At 42.5% G+C, this 17,318-nt stretch overlaps 1 protein-coding gene across 1 annotated transcript in view; it reads right to left on the bottom strand.

Moving 5' to 3' along the window:
• cplx4a (complexin 4a) overlaps positions 1-17,318 on the bottom strand; it is an 84,240-nt gene that overhangs the window by 19,618 nt on the left and 47,304 nt on the right. Inside the window, exon 2 of the mRNA XM_041198200.1 lies at positions 242-329. Coding sequence (XP_041054134.1) covers positions 242-329 — 88 coding nt within the window. The remainder of the gene's footprint in view (positions 1-241; positions 330-17,318) is intronic.

Raw genomic sequence — 17,318 nt, 5'->3', positions numbered from 1 at the left:
CCTCATTAACTGCTGTGACACCAGCAGATGATCAGGAAAATCTCCAGAGAGCCACATTAATGGGGTTTCTGCTGATCCTCCAGCAAATGAAAATAACCAAGGAAATTCACAGCAATGGCATTTTTTGTAAGATTGACTGGTGCAACATCCTTCTCATCAAATATGTAAAGCAAGCTTAACACCATTCTATCATCATTCCTTTGCTTTTAACAACAAATATCTATAAAATATATTTTTTAACCTTTGGGAGTCTGTATTTCTCTCTTAAATGAACCCTGAGAGTTGCTCTTTCAGCTTTCTTCTGTGCAAACATGCCATCTCGTTCCATCCTGAAATCAGAAAGAAGTATATACTTTCAAAAGCAGAACAAAAAAATGACCTAAAAGATAAATTGACTGCATCTGGAAAGAACTGATCTTCATTCTAAGTTGTTTGTTGTATTTGGTTGTACAATTTTCAGGCACTGAAATCATTTTGTTAGAGGGAAGAAAGTAAATGAGAATTTATGGTAAGGGAGAATTCATTATAAGGGAATGAATTACTTAAATTAGAATCTGTAGGCAGGCCAGCACAAATCATAAATCAACAATTAAACAGTTAAGCTAGATGAACCTTATACACTCTCAAACTTTGTACATCCTCAGGGTTTGCAATCACCAGCAAGGCCCTGGGAGTTAGATTGGAGTCAGAGGATGGCAATAACATAGATTAATTGTGCTCTTCAGCAGATAGGGGGAAGGACAGATGATCCCAGTTTAGATAGGAAGGCAGGTCTCTGCCTGGGTGAAGTTAGGGTCAGATGATGCATGTACCTTTGTACCAGAGACTTGGCTGTTTAATATAAACCTATATGTTAGCAAGATCAAAATCTGGAAACTGTCCTTGTATGTGACCAATAATGTATAAATATGATGAACACTTGTATTTTAGCAGAGTACTGTCTCAAGCTGCATTGAGATGGTACCTCCTTGCAATTGCTTGAATAAACGATCGTAACCTGTACCTGAGTCTCCTGTGGTCCGTTCATCAAAGACACCACAACAACTTGGCATAGTCGGCAGAATACTTGGATCGGAACCTCTGGATGGCTCTGCAAAGTGGGTGAGTATATTCATTTACCACCTGTAGTTAGTGCAGTAAGCCTACCTGAGAACGGTCCCGGCAAGTATCAAAGAATCAAGAGGAGGACTCAGGACAGGAGATAGGAGGCGCCAGGGGTAATAGGCGGAGCCGTGCAGGTGGGCTAGCGGGGCCAAAGCCGCGCAGGAAGGCCGGAACCATTACCCAGTTAAGAGGAGGGTGGAGCCGTGCTGGCGGGTTACGGTTTGAAATATAACCATAACTAAAGCCGCGCAGGAAGGCCAGACCCCAGTGAAACCACACATACGTACCTCAGATAATTAAGTTGTTAGGACCGTGCAAATATACCGCGCAGAGATAGATGGAAAATAGGAATAGAATGCCGTCAGGGAAACAAAATAGCGCTATGGAACTCGACTGGGGAACCGTGGACTCCAGTATGAGGTTCGTGGCGGAACAACAGTCAAAAATAATCACTAAAATGCAGAAGGAGGGGTGGAACCCACAGGGAACCCCTGGAGAACAAAAACAGTGGTGGTTAGAACAAAAAAAGGATAAGGAAAAGAAAGAAATGATGGTTATTATTACACTGTACCTACAGTTGTGTAGAAGGGTTAATACTAAATTCCGGTCGATTAGAGAGAGAGAGAAACAAAGTCAGATCCGGGACAGATCAGAACAGTGGCGGCAAGAGCCTGCAGTGACACTAATCAAGAGGGGCAAAGCTCCGAAGGAGAAACCTATGAAGGAGCTGAGGCAGTTCCGCCCTCATATGAACCAACCGCCCCACTGTGCCCATTGAATCCCATGCCCCTATGGCAATAACCGTTTGGAAAAGTAGAGTCAGGAAAGGTGAATTGAAACCCGAAGGGAGAAAGGGGGCTGAGGAATAGGGGGAAGATGAAGAGATTGAGAGGGTTACGGAGAAAGTTAAGCACATACCATTCAGCCCAGGGGAGAAACAGGTTTTGCTTAAAGAACTGATGACACTTAAAACTCGGCATAGCAACCCAGATTTTTGGACCAAACTGTGGGAAATGCAAGATTTCCATGCAATGCATCCCCTTGATAATCACATACTGGTGAAGGCTAAATGCCCAGGGGGATATCTGGGGAAGATTACCCCTGCGGTCTAGGAGTGGAGACTGGGTGAAACTTGGGCACGTCCCACATCAGGAGAAGGCAACAGCCCTGCAAAGAGAGTTTGAGAGGGCAGTCAAGGAAGCCTTGGGGGAGGGAGAAACAAATTGGGGGTGTATGATGTCCAGCGTGGGATGATGAGATCTTCCTGAAAATGTGGAAGGATGATTGGGACCCGAAATTTTCTGTAACTTAATAAAAATGAATTGATCTAAGTTACAAGAGCTGCTTCTGCTAGAGAGAGAGAGAGAGAGAAAGAGAGAAAAGGGGCGAAACCCCTAGGGGAGATAATAAGCACTGACAGGCAGTAGTAGGGGAAATGTGAGCTTTCGTCAATTTGATTGTCCCAGAAGGTGGAGCCTTCAAGGTGCCTTTATTTCCCCCGCTGCTATTTGAAGTTTCATATAGAATATGAGAATTTTAAGGCGTTAAGTTAAGGATACATGAATATATCTACATACCTCTAAATATATGTTTGTTTGTGTGCAAGGAAGCATTTGTGAGTTTCAATGTGTTTTCTTCCTTAATTGTCATTTGTGTGTGTAATTCAGCACTTTAGGGTTGAAAGCCCCATGTTAGGTTAAAGGAAAAGTATACTAATACATTCCAAAGTTTTGAGTATAAGGTTTGAGTTGAGATTTCTGGCAAAAAGGGTTGCAATTTGAAGGTATCATGAAGCTAGACAGGGTTAGATGAATCAACCTTTGTACCACCCCCTTTGCAGACTAGCATCACCGGCTTCCAAGCTGATTGGGATTGATACATATGAGTTACATTAACTCATACGAGTTAGTATTCTAAAATTCTGAGGGGAAAAATTATCTGAAGTTCAAGGGGTTCTAGGAAAACCAAAAGGAATAAACACATGGTCTAGGTGGTTTCAATGGATAAAAATCTTTTGATGAGATGAATTAAATATGAAAGGAAATTTGCATCCCAACAGCACTGTAATTTGAATTTGGGACAATCTTGAGGCGTAAAGTGAAGTGTAGTTTAGAAGGTTACTTTTGAATTGCTAGGATGCTATCTGAGATAAAGAATGTGTCGATAAACATACGGGAATTATAACTTGGATACAAATCAATACACGTAAGAAAGAGGTGGTTTTAATTTTGATAGTGTAAATTATAGTTCTTACAATGTTTAAAATTTGAGATTTGCTTCCTGATAATTCCTCAAAAGGGAATTTTCATTTTAAAAGGTTTGACAACAATTGGCACTAATTCAAATGCTGCAAGCTTTTGTATTTGTAAAGCCTGTTCCCAAAATATGAAGCTAACCTCAAGACCTTGACAAAGTTTGGCAGAAATCCAATTTTTGGCCGAGTTAATGAATCTGGGATAATGCAAAAAAAAAGTCAGACATAATTTAGTGGGACAATAAGATGTTGTTTGAGAAGAAGATAAGGAAGCAATACCTGCCAATGCTTGATTTGTTTTAAAACTGTTATGGGAATACTTTATTGGACTGTAAAGTCTCTCCAGACAACCTGTACAAGAAAAGATGGTAACTGTTGCATGTGTAAAATGGTATGAGGAAAGTAGGAGAAAGAGTTAGGGAAAGAGGACATAATGTACAAACTGTTTTAAGGGAAGTGAATTTGATAATCTGGCCATCGACTGAGACATTGGAAATGCACAGGGGGAGACAGCAAGGATCTAGAGACAGAGATCCTCGTTGACACAGAATAGTTAATACGGCCTAAAGAGCAAGGAAATATTATAAAAACAATCAAGACAATAGAGACACTGAAATCAAGAGAATCTTAGGATGATCATGGTTAGGGAAAAAAACTTAAGAGGTAAAACTATGTGGAATCTGTAGTTCAGGAATTGAAATGTAAGGAGAAATAATACTTAACAATTTACCACAAGATGGATATAGGTAAAGGGAAAGCTGGAAAAGGGCTAAATAGATGTATTACTGATTGTATTAATGTCCTGCGAGCTACAAAGAGTAAAACCACAGGGTTAACACCTTGATGACAGGCAGAGTTAAGTGGCTCCCAGAGAGAACTGCCACTGGAAGTGAAGATACTGAGCCATTGAAAGATAGGATAAGAAGGTGCATTGTAGAGTTGTTTAAGGAATTGAGGTCTAACATGAGACAGCAGCAGGAGAGAGTAAACTGGAAGGAGTGGGGGTGCCTACCCAGATGGATTCCGATCAGGGAACTCATTTCACAGGAAGAGTCATTAAAGAAATGTATAAATTTAAATATAAACAGAAATTCCACATTCTCTACCAGCCACAGAGCTCGGGAATGGTGGAAAGGATGAACTGAACTATAAAAAAAAACATCAATCACAAAAGCAATTCAAGAGACAGGGAACAGCCCAATATTCTAATGTGCCTTGGGGCTACCCCAAGCAGGATCTCCTGGTTCACCCCATTTGAAATAATGACAAGGAGAGCAATGTAGTTACCCAAAGGATTGGGAGATATAGGACAACTAAAAGGAAGGATGTGAGACGATGTAAGGGAAATAAGTAAGCAATTGCATGAGTTAAGGAAGGAAGTCAGAGACCGACAGGTGATTAAGGATATGGAAACAGTCAAGTCCAAAGAGCAACAATGGACCAAGTGGGGAATAAGGTGATGGTCAAGGTGAGCTTGGAGCGAACAGGCATGGACCATACGAGGTACTTATGACTGGTAATACATGCACACTTGTAGATTTGAGAACAGGAAGTAAATGGAGGCATTACACACTGTTAAAGATACATGACAATTGACCAAGCGGTAACCCGGAGAACGGGAGCCGATGTTAATGTCTCCACAGATCTACGATCCTGGTTGTGGGCGGATCAGTACTGGCAACAAGGTTGGGGATCATCACTGCTCATCCCGCACCGCAGGAGGAACTTTGGTACAGCACGGACAGTGCTGAATACGACACGCAATGGGGAATGATAAACGTAACAGTAGGAGAACAACTGCTTTCAAATTGTAGTAAGGGTTTGCTTCAGATCGAGCATGGGAGGTCCGCCACTATCCAGCCACCTTCCACATCTACTTCCACAGTCTGAGTAGAGATAATTGAAGCCCCTCAAACCACACTGACTGACCCACCTTGTCTGACTATGCATCCAGTTCCAATGAATGGTTTGGTACTGGTTAATCAGAAGTTTTGTATGATAATGTACACCACGAGCTGGTACCCATGAACATATCCGGAAGTGCCTCGCCCCAGTGGTGCTCAACCCATATTCCAGCACTATATATGGCTCGAATGGGCCAGCTGATGACTGAAGCATCTCAGTTCAACAGTAAGATGTAACCAGGCTTGGGAGGGAACCATGTTAAGTGCAGCCTGATAAATGACGCAGCCATGTTATTCAATGCAGGGACATCAATAGTTAATTCCATCGACCTAGCAACTATAGATCAGAAGGTCTGTACCCTAAGCTTTAAGCTTAAGGAGATTTTAGGGCGGGGACAGGGCATCCAGGATACACAATTAGATTTGGACCAGGACGTGATATGATTAATTCAAAGTCTGGCTACCGTGCTTGAAAGTCATGCAGGGACTATCAACAAATTGATTGAAATAGGGGAAAATATTTCAAAGCGAGTAGAAATTATGTTTGCAGCACCCATGGATCTTGGGCACTGGAACAAGCCTGAGAGAATTTAAGACAGATTAATGAAGGGGTAGTTCCTTTATGGGTAACTAATGAGCATTTATTTAATCTTTCACGACACAAGAATCATGACTTGACCAGTTGCTAGCTCAGAGGTTTAACACGCGTATATAGACTGAATGTTGAATGTATAGTGAATAGTATATGCTAATAGGCATTGTATTAGTAATACCTGTCACACCTATGTCAACACCCAGCAGGACATTATATAAAGTAGAAAATATTGGGATTATACAGAGGGGGATTACTAAATTAGGTCTCATGATATTCCACCATACGCAGTAGACATAGAAGGAAATATAGTTACCATCACATTAGAAGGTGTAGTATAGAGGCCTCCACAGTAGTATGTGCACATCCGATACATGAGACAGATGAAGCTAAGTGGATTTAAAGCAGCAGTAAACTGTACAATGGAAACTACATGGGCTGCAAAAGAACCTACACATGTTGCATATGCAGGGAGTGGGAGATATTGTATCACCACTTGGCAGGCAAGAATCCAGTATGGAAACAATGGGATATGCTCCATCCATAATCATTCAGTGTACCTACACCCACAGGTGTCAGCAAGGGTAGGGAAAGTGGAACTGGTTGAAATATACAAGAGAGGAACAACTACTATTCGGTTCAAGGAAAGCCTTAAAGATAACCTGACACAGTATCTGAACCAGTTCTCCTCTGAAATTCTCCTATTACCAGAGCACCTAACCACGATACGGAGACAGGGTCAGCAGGTATACATTGCAGCAACAGGTTAGAGCCTTAAAGATGGATATTGAATAAATAGATGCTTCCACTGGTGGGAGGATTTGTGGAATTGGGGCTCGAATGTACAGATACACCCCTAGATTCAGATTATCTCCCATGCCCTAGTTATACTTCAATTGATATTGATTATATATCTAACATACTTGATTCATTGCACCCCGGAAATCACAAAAAAGGTGGCGCTGGGGGAGTTTTAACAGGCGGAGAAGGAACTTAATAAGCCTGAGGCCTGAATTGAATGGCCAGATGATACAGATGGTCTGACGGTGCCTTTTACACCCAAAGCTGGATGACTGGCCAGCATCAATGGGCGGTGGTGCGTAAAGGGACGGACAGTACTACTATCGTTGGCTACCTTGGGCTAGGCCAAGGGCCAAATGTGGGGACCGTTAGGGGGAAGAAAGTAAATGAGAATTTATGGTAAGGGAGAATTCATTATAAGGGAATGAATTACTTAAATTAGAATCTATAGGCAGGCTAGCGCAAATCAGTAAATCAACAATTAAACAGTTAAACCAGATGAACCTGAAACACACTCAAACTTTGTACACCACCAGGGTTTGCAATCACCAGCAAGGTCCTGGGAGTTAGATTGGAGTCAGAGGATGGCAATAACATAGATTAATTGTGCTCTTCAACAGATAGGGGAAGGACAGATGGTCCCAGTTTAGATAGGAAGGCAGGTCTCTGCCTGGGTGAAAGTAGGGTCAGATGATGCATGTACCTTTGTACCAGAGTCTATTTAATGTAAACCTATACGTTGGCAAGATCGAAATCTGGAAACTGTTCTTGTACGTGACCAATAATGTATAAATATGATGAACACTTGTATTTTAGCAGAGTACTGTCTCAAGCTGCATTGAGATGGTGCCTCCTTGCAATTGCTTGAATAAACAATCATAACTTGTACCTGAGTCTCCTGTGGTCCATTCATCAAAGACACCACAATTTTAAAGGCTAAATAGTAACCATTACTATTTTCATGTTGGGTTAATTGTCACTGTACATCTTATTTCCCCCCTGTCTCTTTGCACAGTTCATTACCAGATTTGGGGCAGCATTTTATGTCCAATGGGCGTACACCCAACCCAATTGGGCGTAAAATAGCGCATGATGTCATCAGGTGAGCCTCCCAATGTTAGCGCGCACTCGAGCGATATTTCGGTCAGCAGGCGCACACGGGAGTCAGCAGCATGCCCAGTGCCAATTAAGAGGCCTATTAAGGCCCTTAATCAATTAATTAAAAGCAATTTTTTTGCTACCTGTCCAACCTAATGGTTGGAGGGTGGGAAAATCAGGTAAGCAACCTTTGGATTTTTTTATGAAATCTCAACCACGGGCAGTATGAGGTTTCCAACAGATTTTTTAAAAAGTAAAAATTTCTAGATATTTTTGTTATGTCCCTGTTCATGTGACTGAGTCATATGTGGGGACATGTTTGTCTCATTTTTAAAATCTTTATTTCTGTTTCTATGCATCTTCAGCTCTCAGTGCACTGTAAAGAATCTATTTTTTATTTTTCTTGGACTGTGGCGTTAAAAAATACCATGGCTGCAATTGAAAGACATGTTCGCAAGAACATGATGAAGAATGTCTACAATGTTGCTATCCTGGAATATAGGGTGCCAGAAGAGAAGAGGATGGTTCTGGAAAGGAGTTCTGGACTATGGTAACTGCCCAACAACAGCATTTTAATTGGCTCCTGACCAGGTGACCAGGGTTTTGTGTGGTAACAGTGCAGGTAGAGCAGTTCCTAGCCTACAAAGAGGGAAGACTCAAAACCTCTCTCTCCTGTGTTTGTAAGATTCTAGCAATTCTGCTATAATAGCTAGCTGGCTGTCCCTCACATCTCTGTACCCTGCTTTCTCTGAAAAGGGGAAAAATCACCAGTAGAGATATTGAAAAGCAAATTTTTCAACTAGTGAACCACAGACTGAAAGTGCTGGGAGACCACTTCGTGTCATCAACAACAAACTGCAAGATATTTGGAAGACATCAATCAAAATCAACCCATTTAATCCCGTAGTCCAGATTTTTGCTATTGAACTGTTTTACCTCACCATTAAAACCCATGTTTTGTGTGTGTGTGTATAGGAGCTCAATAAGGGGTAGAGTTTAAGTTATTGAATTAGAAGTTAGCAGTTCATTTTTTTTTTTGCCACTAGTTAAAGACAATTTCATAGAGTCATAGAGGTCTGCGGCACAGAAAAAGGCCCTTTGGCCCAACGAGTCTGCGCTGGTCAAACAAGTACCTAACTATTCTAGTCCCATTTTCCAGCACTAGGCTCATAGCCTTGTATGCCATGGCATCGCAAGTGCACGTCCAAATACTTCTTAAATGTTATGAGGGTTTCTGCCTCTACCATCCTTTCAGGCACTGAGTTCCAGATGCCCACAATCCTCTGGGTGAAAAAATTCTTCCTCACATCCCCTCTAAACCTCCTTCCCCTTACCTTAAATCTACGCCCCCTGGTTATTGACCCCTCCACCAAGGGGAAAAGTTCCTTCCTGTCTACCCTTTGTATGCCCCTCATAATTTTATGCACTTCAATCATGTCCCCCCTCAATCTCCTCTGCTCCAGGAAAAATAACCCCAGTCTATCTAGTCTCTCCTCATAACTAAAACTCTCCAGCCCAGGTAACATCCAGGTAAATCTCCTCTGCATTCTCTCTAGTGCAATCACATCTTTCCTATAATGGAGATTCCAGACTGCACGCAATACTCAAGCTGTGGCCTAAAAAGTGTTTTATACAGTTCCAGCATAACCTCTCTGCTCTTATATTCCATGCCTCAACTAATAAAGGCAAGTATCCCATAGGCTTTCTTAACCACCTTATCTACCTGTCCAGCTACCTTAAGGGACTGGTGGACATGCATACTAATGTCCCTCTGATCCTCGGTACTTCCCAGGGTCCTACCATTCATTGTGTATTCCCGTGTCTTGTTTGTCCTGCCCAGGTGCATCACCTCGCATTTATCCAGATTAAAATCCACTGATCAGCCCATCTATATCCTCCTGTAATCTAAGGCTATTCTTCTCACTATTTACCACCCCATCAATTTTTGTGTCATCTGCGAACTTACTGATCAACCCTCCTACATTCAAGTCTAAATCATTTATATATACTACAAACAGCAAGGGACCCAACATCAATCCCTGTGGAGCCCCACTGGACACAGGCATCCAGTCACAAAAACACCCCTCAACCATCTGCTTCCTGCCACTCAGTCAATTCTGGATCCAATTTGCCAAATTCTCTTGGATCCCATGGGCTCTTACCTTCGTTATCAGTCTCCCATGCAGGATCTTATCAAAAGCCTTGCTGAAGTCCAAGTAGATGACGTCAAATGCATTGTCCTCATCTACACACCTGGTCACCTCTTCGAAAAATTCAATCAAATTGGTCAGACATGACCTCCCCTTAACAAAACCATGCTGACTGTCCTTGATTAATCCCTGGCCCTCCAAGTGTAGATTAATTCTGTTGCTCAGAATTGCTTCTAATAGATTCCCCACCACTGAGGTTAGACTGACTGACCTGTAGTTCCCTGGTTTATCCCTTCCTCCCTTCTTGAATAACGGTATCACATTGGTTGTCCTCCAGTCCTCTGGCACCTCTCCTGTAGCCAGAGAGGTATTGAAATTATTGCCAGAGCCCCTGCTATCTCTTCCCTTGCCTCACTCAACAGTGTGGGATATATTTCATACAGGCCTGGAGATTTATCTACATTTAATCCTGCCAGACTACTTAGAACCTCCTCCCTTTCTATGCTGGTTTCTTAATTAAATCACAGTCCTTCTGCCTGATTTCTATACCCACGTTGTCCCTCTCAATTGTGAACACCGACACAAAGTATTCATTTAGAACTCTACCTACGTCTTCCGGCTCCAGACACTAATTACCACTATGGTCCTTAATTGGCCCTACTCTTTCCCTAGTTATCCTCCTACTTTTAATGTACTTGTAAAATAACTTTGGATTTTCCTTTATTTTACCTGCCAATGTTTTTTCATGCCCCCTTTTTACTCTCCTAATTTCCTTTTTAAGTTCCTCCCTACACGTTCTATACTCCTCTGGGGCTTCCGCTGTTTTGAGCCCTCGGTATCTTCCATTAGCCTCCCTTTTTCTCTTTATCCAATCCTGTATACCCCTTGACAGCCAGGGTTCCCTGGATTTTTTGGTCCCACCCTTTATCTTTACTGGAATATGTTGGCCCTGTACTCTCCCTATTTTCTTTTTGAATGCGTCCCATTGTTCTATGCAGATTTACCTAAAAGTAGCTGCCCCCAGTCCACTCTGGCCAAATCATATCTGACCTTATTAAAATCAGAATTTTCCCAATTTAGAACTCTGATTTCTGGCCCATCCTTGTCCTTTTCCATAACAACCTTGAATCTAACGGAATTATGATAATTATCTGCAAAAATGCTCTCCCACTGATATCTCTACCACTAGCCGGGCTTCATTCCCTAAAATTAAACCCAGGACTGCTCCCTCTCTTGTAGAACCTTCTATGTACTGGCTTAAAAACCTCTCCTGAATGCATTTTAAGAATTCCGCTCCCTCTAAACCCATCACACTATGACTAACCCAGTTAATGTTGGGGAAGTTGAAATCTCCCATTATTACTACCTTATTATTTTTACACTTCTCTGAAATTTGCCTACATATCTGCTCTTCTATTTCTCTCTGACTGTTTGGGGGCTTTTAGCACACCCCCAGCAATGTGATTGCTCCTTTTTTGTTTTTCAATTCTACCCATATGGCTTCATTTGAGGAGCCTTTTAAGACTTCATCCCTCCTTACTGCTGTAATTGATTCCTTGATCAATATTGCGATATCCCCACCTCTTTTACCTCCTTCCCTGTTTCGCCTGAAGACCCTATATCCTGGAATATGGAGCTGCCAATCCTGCCCCTCTCTCAACCATGTCTCTGTGACAGCAATGACATCATACTTCCATGTGTTAATTTGTCCCCTCAACTCATCTGCCTTATTTGTCAGACTCCTTGCATTAAAATAAATACCATCCAACCTTGCCAAACTCCCTTGTGCCTTAACTAGCCTATAATTTCTCTACCTTCCAGACTCACTTGCTCTGTCTTCTAATTTTGGCTGTGCATCTCCCCTTGCTGAACCTCCTCTCAGGATCCCATCCCCAACAGCACTAGCAAACCTCCCCACAAGGATGTTGGTCCATTCCGGTTCAGGTGCAACCTGTCCACATTGTACAGGTCCCACTGCCCCCAGAAACGGTCTCAATGTCCCAGAAATCTCCTGTACCATCTCTCCAGCCACGCATTCATCTAGTCTAACCTTTTTATATATACTCTCCAGCACGTGGCACTGGAAGTAATCCATAGATTACTACCTTTGAGGTCCTGCTTTTTAATCTGTTTCCTAGCTCCCTAAATTCTGCTTGCAGAATCTCATCCCTCTTTCTACCTATGTCGCTGGTACCAATATGTACCATGATCTTTTCCACGGTTTTCCACCCACGGTGGTTGACAGGGCCCTCAACCGTGTCCAGCCCATTTCCCGCGCATCCACCCTCACACCTTCCTCTCCCTCCCAGAAACATAATAGGGTCCCCCTTGTCCTCACTTATCACCCCACCAGCCTCCGCATTCAAAGGATCATCCTCCACCATTTCCGCCTACTCCAGTATGATACCACCACCAAACACATCTTCCCTTCACCCACCCTGGTGGCATTCCGCAGGGATCATTCCCTCCGGGACACCCTGGTCCACTCCTCCATCACCCCCTACACCTCAACGCCCTCCCACGGCTCCTCCCCATGCAAATGCAGAAGGTGTAACACCTGCCCCTTTACTTCCCCTCTCCTCACCTTCCAAGGGCCCAAACACTCCTTTCAAGTGAAGCAGCATTTCACTTGCACTTCCCTCAATTTAGTCTACTGCATTCATTGCTTCCAATACGGTTTCCTCTACATTGGAGAGACCAAATGCAGACGGGGTGACGGCTTTGCAGAACACCTTCGGTCTGTCTGCTAGCAGTACCCAGACCTCCCTGTTGCTTGCCATTTCAACACTCTACCCTGCTCTCATGCCCACATGTCCGTCCTTGGCCTGCTGCATTGTTCTAGTGAAGCTCAACGCAAACTGGAGGAATAGCAGCTCATCTTCCGACTAGGCACTTTACAGCCTTCCGGACTGAATATTGAGTTCAATTTTAGATCATGAACTCTCTCCTCCATCCCCACCCCCTTTCTGATTCGCCCTTTTTTTCCCAATAATTTATATAGATTTTTCTTTTCCCATCTATTTCCATTATTTTTAAATGTATTTCCATCCATTGTTTTATCTCTACCTTTTAGCCTTTTTCAATTCCTTCACCCCACCCCACCCCCACTAGGGCTATCTGTACCTTGCTTGTCCTGCTTTCTACCCTTAATTAGCACATTCCTTAGACAATATCACCACCTTCAACACCGCTTTGTCCTTTTGTCTATGACATCTTTTGTTTATCTCCACCTATCACTGGCCCTTTATCCAGCTCTACTTGTCCCACCAGCCACACCCCCCCCACCCCTTAAACCAGCTTTGATTTCACCTCTCTTCTATTTTTACTTAGTTCTGTTGAAGGGTCATTCGGACTCAAAACGTTAACTGTGCTCCTCTCCACAGATGCTGCCAGACCTGCTGAGGTTTTCCAGGTATTTTTGTTTTTGTTTTGTACCAAGATCTCTGTCTGTTTGCCCTCACCCTTTAGAATGCCCTGCAGCCATTCAGTGACATCCTTGACCCTGGCATCAGGGAGGCAACATACCATCCTGGAGTCATGTCCATAGCCACAGAAATGCCTGTCTGTTCCCTGTACTATCGAGTCTCCTACCACTATTGCTCTTCCCCTATTTTTCCTCCCCTATGTGCTGCTGAGCCACTAACAGTGCCAGGAGCACCAGACGATCAGTCACTCTCATCGTTTTCCAACACAGAAAAACAGTTCTTAAGCGAGATGCACCCTAGCCAGACACCTTTCTTCTGACTGCTGGTCACCCATTCCCTCTCTGTCTGCACTTCCATAAGCTGTGGAGTGACCATAAAGCTATCCACAAAACTCTCAGCCTTGTGGTTGCACCTCATGCAAACTCGGAGCTCAAGTAGCTGCAGCTGGTGGAACTTCCTGCACACGTGGTCGGTCAGAGCGCAAGGAGCATCTAGGACTTCCCATATGTTGCAGGCGGTACATAACACAGGACTGCACTGCCCTGCCATGCCTCTGGTTGAAAAAAAACCCTTACTTTAAGTTAAATACAGTAAATAAAGTTAAATTATTAATGTGCTTTAAATAAAAATTAGAACACTTACCTTTCCCTAGCTTATTCTATTTTAAACTGGGAAAAAACTGGAGAAAAAAACTGGAGAAAAACACTTACCCACCACTCACCAATCAGCTCTCACCTTTGTGCTGCTGTCACTTTTTGAAGTGACTGCTTCACCGCGATGCTGACTGCAGGACGCTCTTCCCAGACTCAATTTTGTTAACCAAAATTAAACAGTTAGGTAGAACTGGCAGTTTGGTCAAACTTTTCACATTTGTTGCGGCTCGGGGAACAGTGGGACTTGATATTGCAGCGCACTGCACCCAGTGAGTTGTGACAGCACGCTCCCCGCGCATGCACAGGCTTTAGCACTCGCGCTCCTCCAGCAGTGCTGAGGTTCTCAGCATGTGTTTCACAATGGCTGGCTGTTAATTGACCAGCCGGCGTGAAATTGCGTTTGGGGCCAATCGCAGGTGGCAGACCATTTCCTGGCTGCTCCTGGGTCTGCCCGCCCAACAACCGGAAAATCCTGCCCTTGTAGAAAGGTAGCAGTCAGATCAAAAAGCAAGATGCCAGCATAGGTGACTGCGAGAAATGTGATTCTATTAGGTGTAAAGAAAAAGTAGCAGTTCATCAAGTCAGTCATGATTTTTTAATGTTTCAGAAGCCACATGACTCACATCAATTCTGAGGTCTGATAATCCAGCCAGAGAGGGTGGTAGCAACAAAGAAAAGTTGATTTAATGATGAGACCATGCTAAGGAAACCAATCTCCCAGCATTCACTAAGCTTGGAGTGAATTACAGGCAGCAATGATGTTTTTGATGAGACTTTGAGGATCCGTCAGGAAGTCTGAAAGAAAGTACATGAGAAGAGTACAAAGATAAGACAGGAAAGAAAACCAGGAACTTGTATTTATATTGCACCTTTCATGGCCATGGGATGGCCCAAAGTACTCTACAACCAATGAAGTATTTGTGAAGTTATTTGGGACTAGGGTCCCAAATATCCTAATGAGATGTATAACCAGATAATTTGTTTAGTGACATTAGTTGAGGGACAACTTTTGGGCAAGACAGTAAGTAGAACTTCTCTGCTTTTATTCAAATAACCCAAAAGGTCTTTTATATTTGCCTGTGAAAGAATGGCACTTTCAATGATAATGCACGGAGGGAACTCTCAGCCTTGATTATGGAGATGTGGCTGGAGGATGACAAAGACTGGGTCTTTAATATTGAAGGGTACCTGACATTCAAGAAGAATAGGAAGCTAGGTAAAGGTGGAGGGTTAGCACGCTTAATCAAAGAGGCCATCGGTGCAATCGTTAGAGATGACCTTGGTTCAGGGGATCAGGATGTAGAATCGGTTTGGGTGGAGATGAGGAATAGAATGGGAAATAAGTCATTAGTGGGAGTGGTCTACAGGCCTCCTAACAGTAGCCATGATGTAGGACAAAGTATTCAAGAGAAAATAGTGTGCTTGTGATAAAGGGATGGCAATAATTATGGATGATTTTAATCCAAACATAAACTGGAAAAATCAGATTGGCAGTAGTAGCCTGGATGAGGAGTTCTCAGAATGCTTTCGAGATAATTTCTTAGAGCAGCATCTTCTGTAACCAATCAGGGAGCAGGTTATATTAGACTTGGTATTATGTAATTTGACAGGATTAATTAATGACCTCAGAGTAAAGGCACCCCTAGGTAGCAGCAACCACAATATGATTGAATTTTACATCTAGTTTGAAAGGGAGAAGAGCGGGTCTAAGTATGTTAAACTTATATAAAAGCAATTATGTGGGGCTGAAAGCTGAGCTACCTAAAGTGAACTGGGAAACTAGGCTAGAGGATAGATTCATAGAAAAACAGTGGCAGACATTTAAGGGGATATTTCAGATTATTCAGAATAAGTACATTCCTACTATAAAGAAAAATTCTAAGGGGAGGTCCCACCATCTATGGTTAATTAAAGATATTAAGGAAATCATCAAACTTAAAGAAAAAGCATACACCTCTGCAAAGATGAGTGGCAGGACAGATGATTGGATAGAATATAAAGAATGGCAGAAAATGATTAAAAGGTTAATCAGGAAAAATAAATTAGAGTATGAGAGGAAGCTAGCTAGAAATGTAAAAAGCAGATAGCAAAAATTTCTATAGATATTTAAAAAGGTAAAGAGTAATAAAACATGAGCATAGGTCCTCTAGAGAATGACAGTGAGGAGTTAATAGTAAATAATAAGGAAATGGCGGAGGAAATGAAGAAATATTTTGCTTCTGTGTTCACTATAGAGGATACAAAAAATATTCCAGTAATAGCTGCAAATCAAGAGATGAACGGGAGACAGGAACTTGGTGAAATTGAAATCAGTAGATAAATGGTACTGAATAAATTAAAGGAGCTGGAGGCTGGCAAGTCTCAGGGTCTGGATGCACTACATCCTAGAGTCTAAAAAGTGCTGGCTAATGAGGTAGTCGATGCGCTGGTGTTAATTTTCCAAGATGCGCTGGTGTTAATTTTCCAACATTCGCTAGATCCTGGAAAGGTTCCATCAGATTGGAAAATAGCAAATATAACCCTTCTATTCAAGAAGGGAGGGAGGCAGAAAACAGGAAACTATAGGCCAGCTAGCTGGACATCTGTAGTGGGGAAGTTATTAGAATCGATCATTAAGGAGGTTATAGCTGGGCACTTAGAAGGATCCAAGGCAATAGGGAAGAGTCAGAATGGTTTTGTGAAAGGAAAATCATGTTTAACCAATTTATTGGAGTTTTTTGAAGGAGTAACATGTATGATGGATAAAGGGAAACCTGTAGACATACTGTACTTGGATTTGCAGAAGGTATTTGATAAGGTGCTGCATCAAAGATTATTATGGAAAATAAAAGCACATGGTATATAACATATTAGCATGGATAGAAGATTGGCTGGCTGGCAGAAATCAGCGAGTATGCACAAATGGATTTTTATTGATTGGCAGGATGTGATGAGTGGTGTCCCACAGGGGCTGTACTGGGGCCTCAAGTTTTTACAATTTACTTCAATGACTTAGATGTGGGGAATGATGACTGCACCTCAAATACTCTGTGCAGTTTTGGCCTCCTTACTTAAGGAAGGATATAAATGCATTGAAGGCGGTTCAAAGGAGGTTTACTAGATTGATACCTGGAATGAGTGGGTTGTCTTATGAGGAAAGGTTCGATAGACTGGGCTTGTTTCCACTGGAGTTTAGAATAATGAGGGGTGATTTGACTGAAGTATACAAGATCCTGAACAGCCTTGATAAGGTGGACATTGAAAGGATGTTTCCTCTTGGGGTTGAGTCCAGAACTATGGGACACGGTTTTAAAATTAGGGGTCGCCTTTTTGGGACAGAGATGAGGAGAAATTCTTT

Source organism: Carcharodon carcharias, chromosome 1 (genome assembly GCF_017639515.1).
Source record: "Carcharodon carcharias isolate sCarCar2 chromosome 1, sCarCar2.pri, whole genome shotgun sequence".
Taxonomy (NCBI): Eukaryota; Metazoa; Chordata; class Chondrichthyes; order Lamniformes; family Lamnidae; genus Carcharodon; species Carcharodon carcharias.
This window is presented reverse-complemented; position numbering and strand designations above follow the sequence as displayed.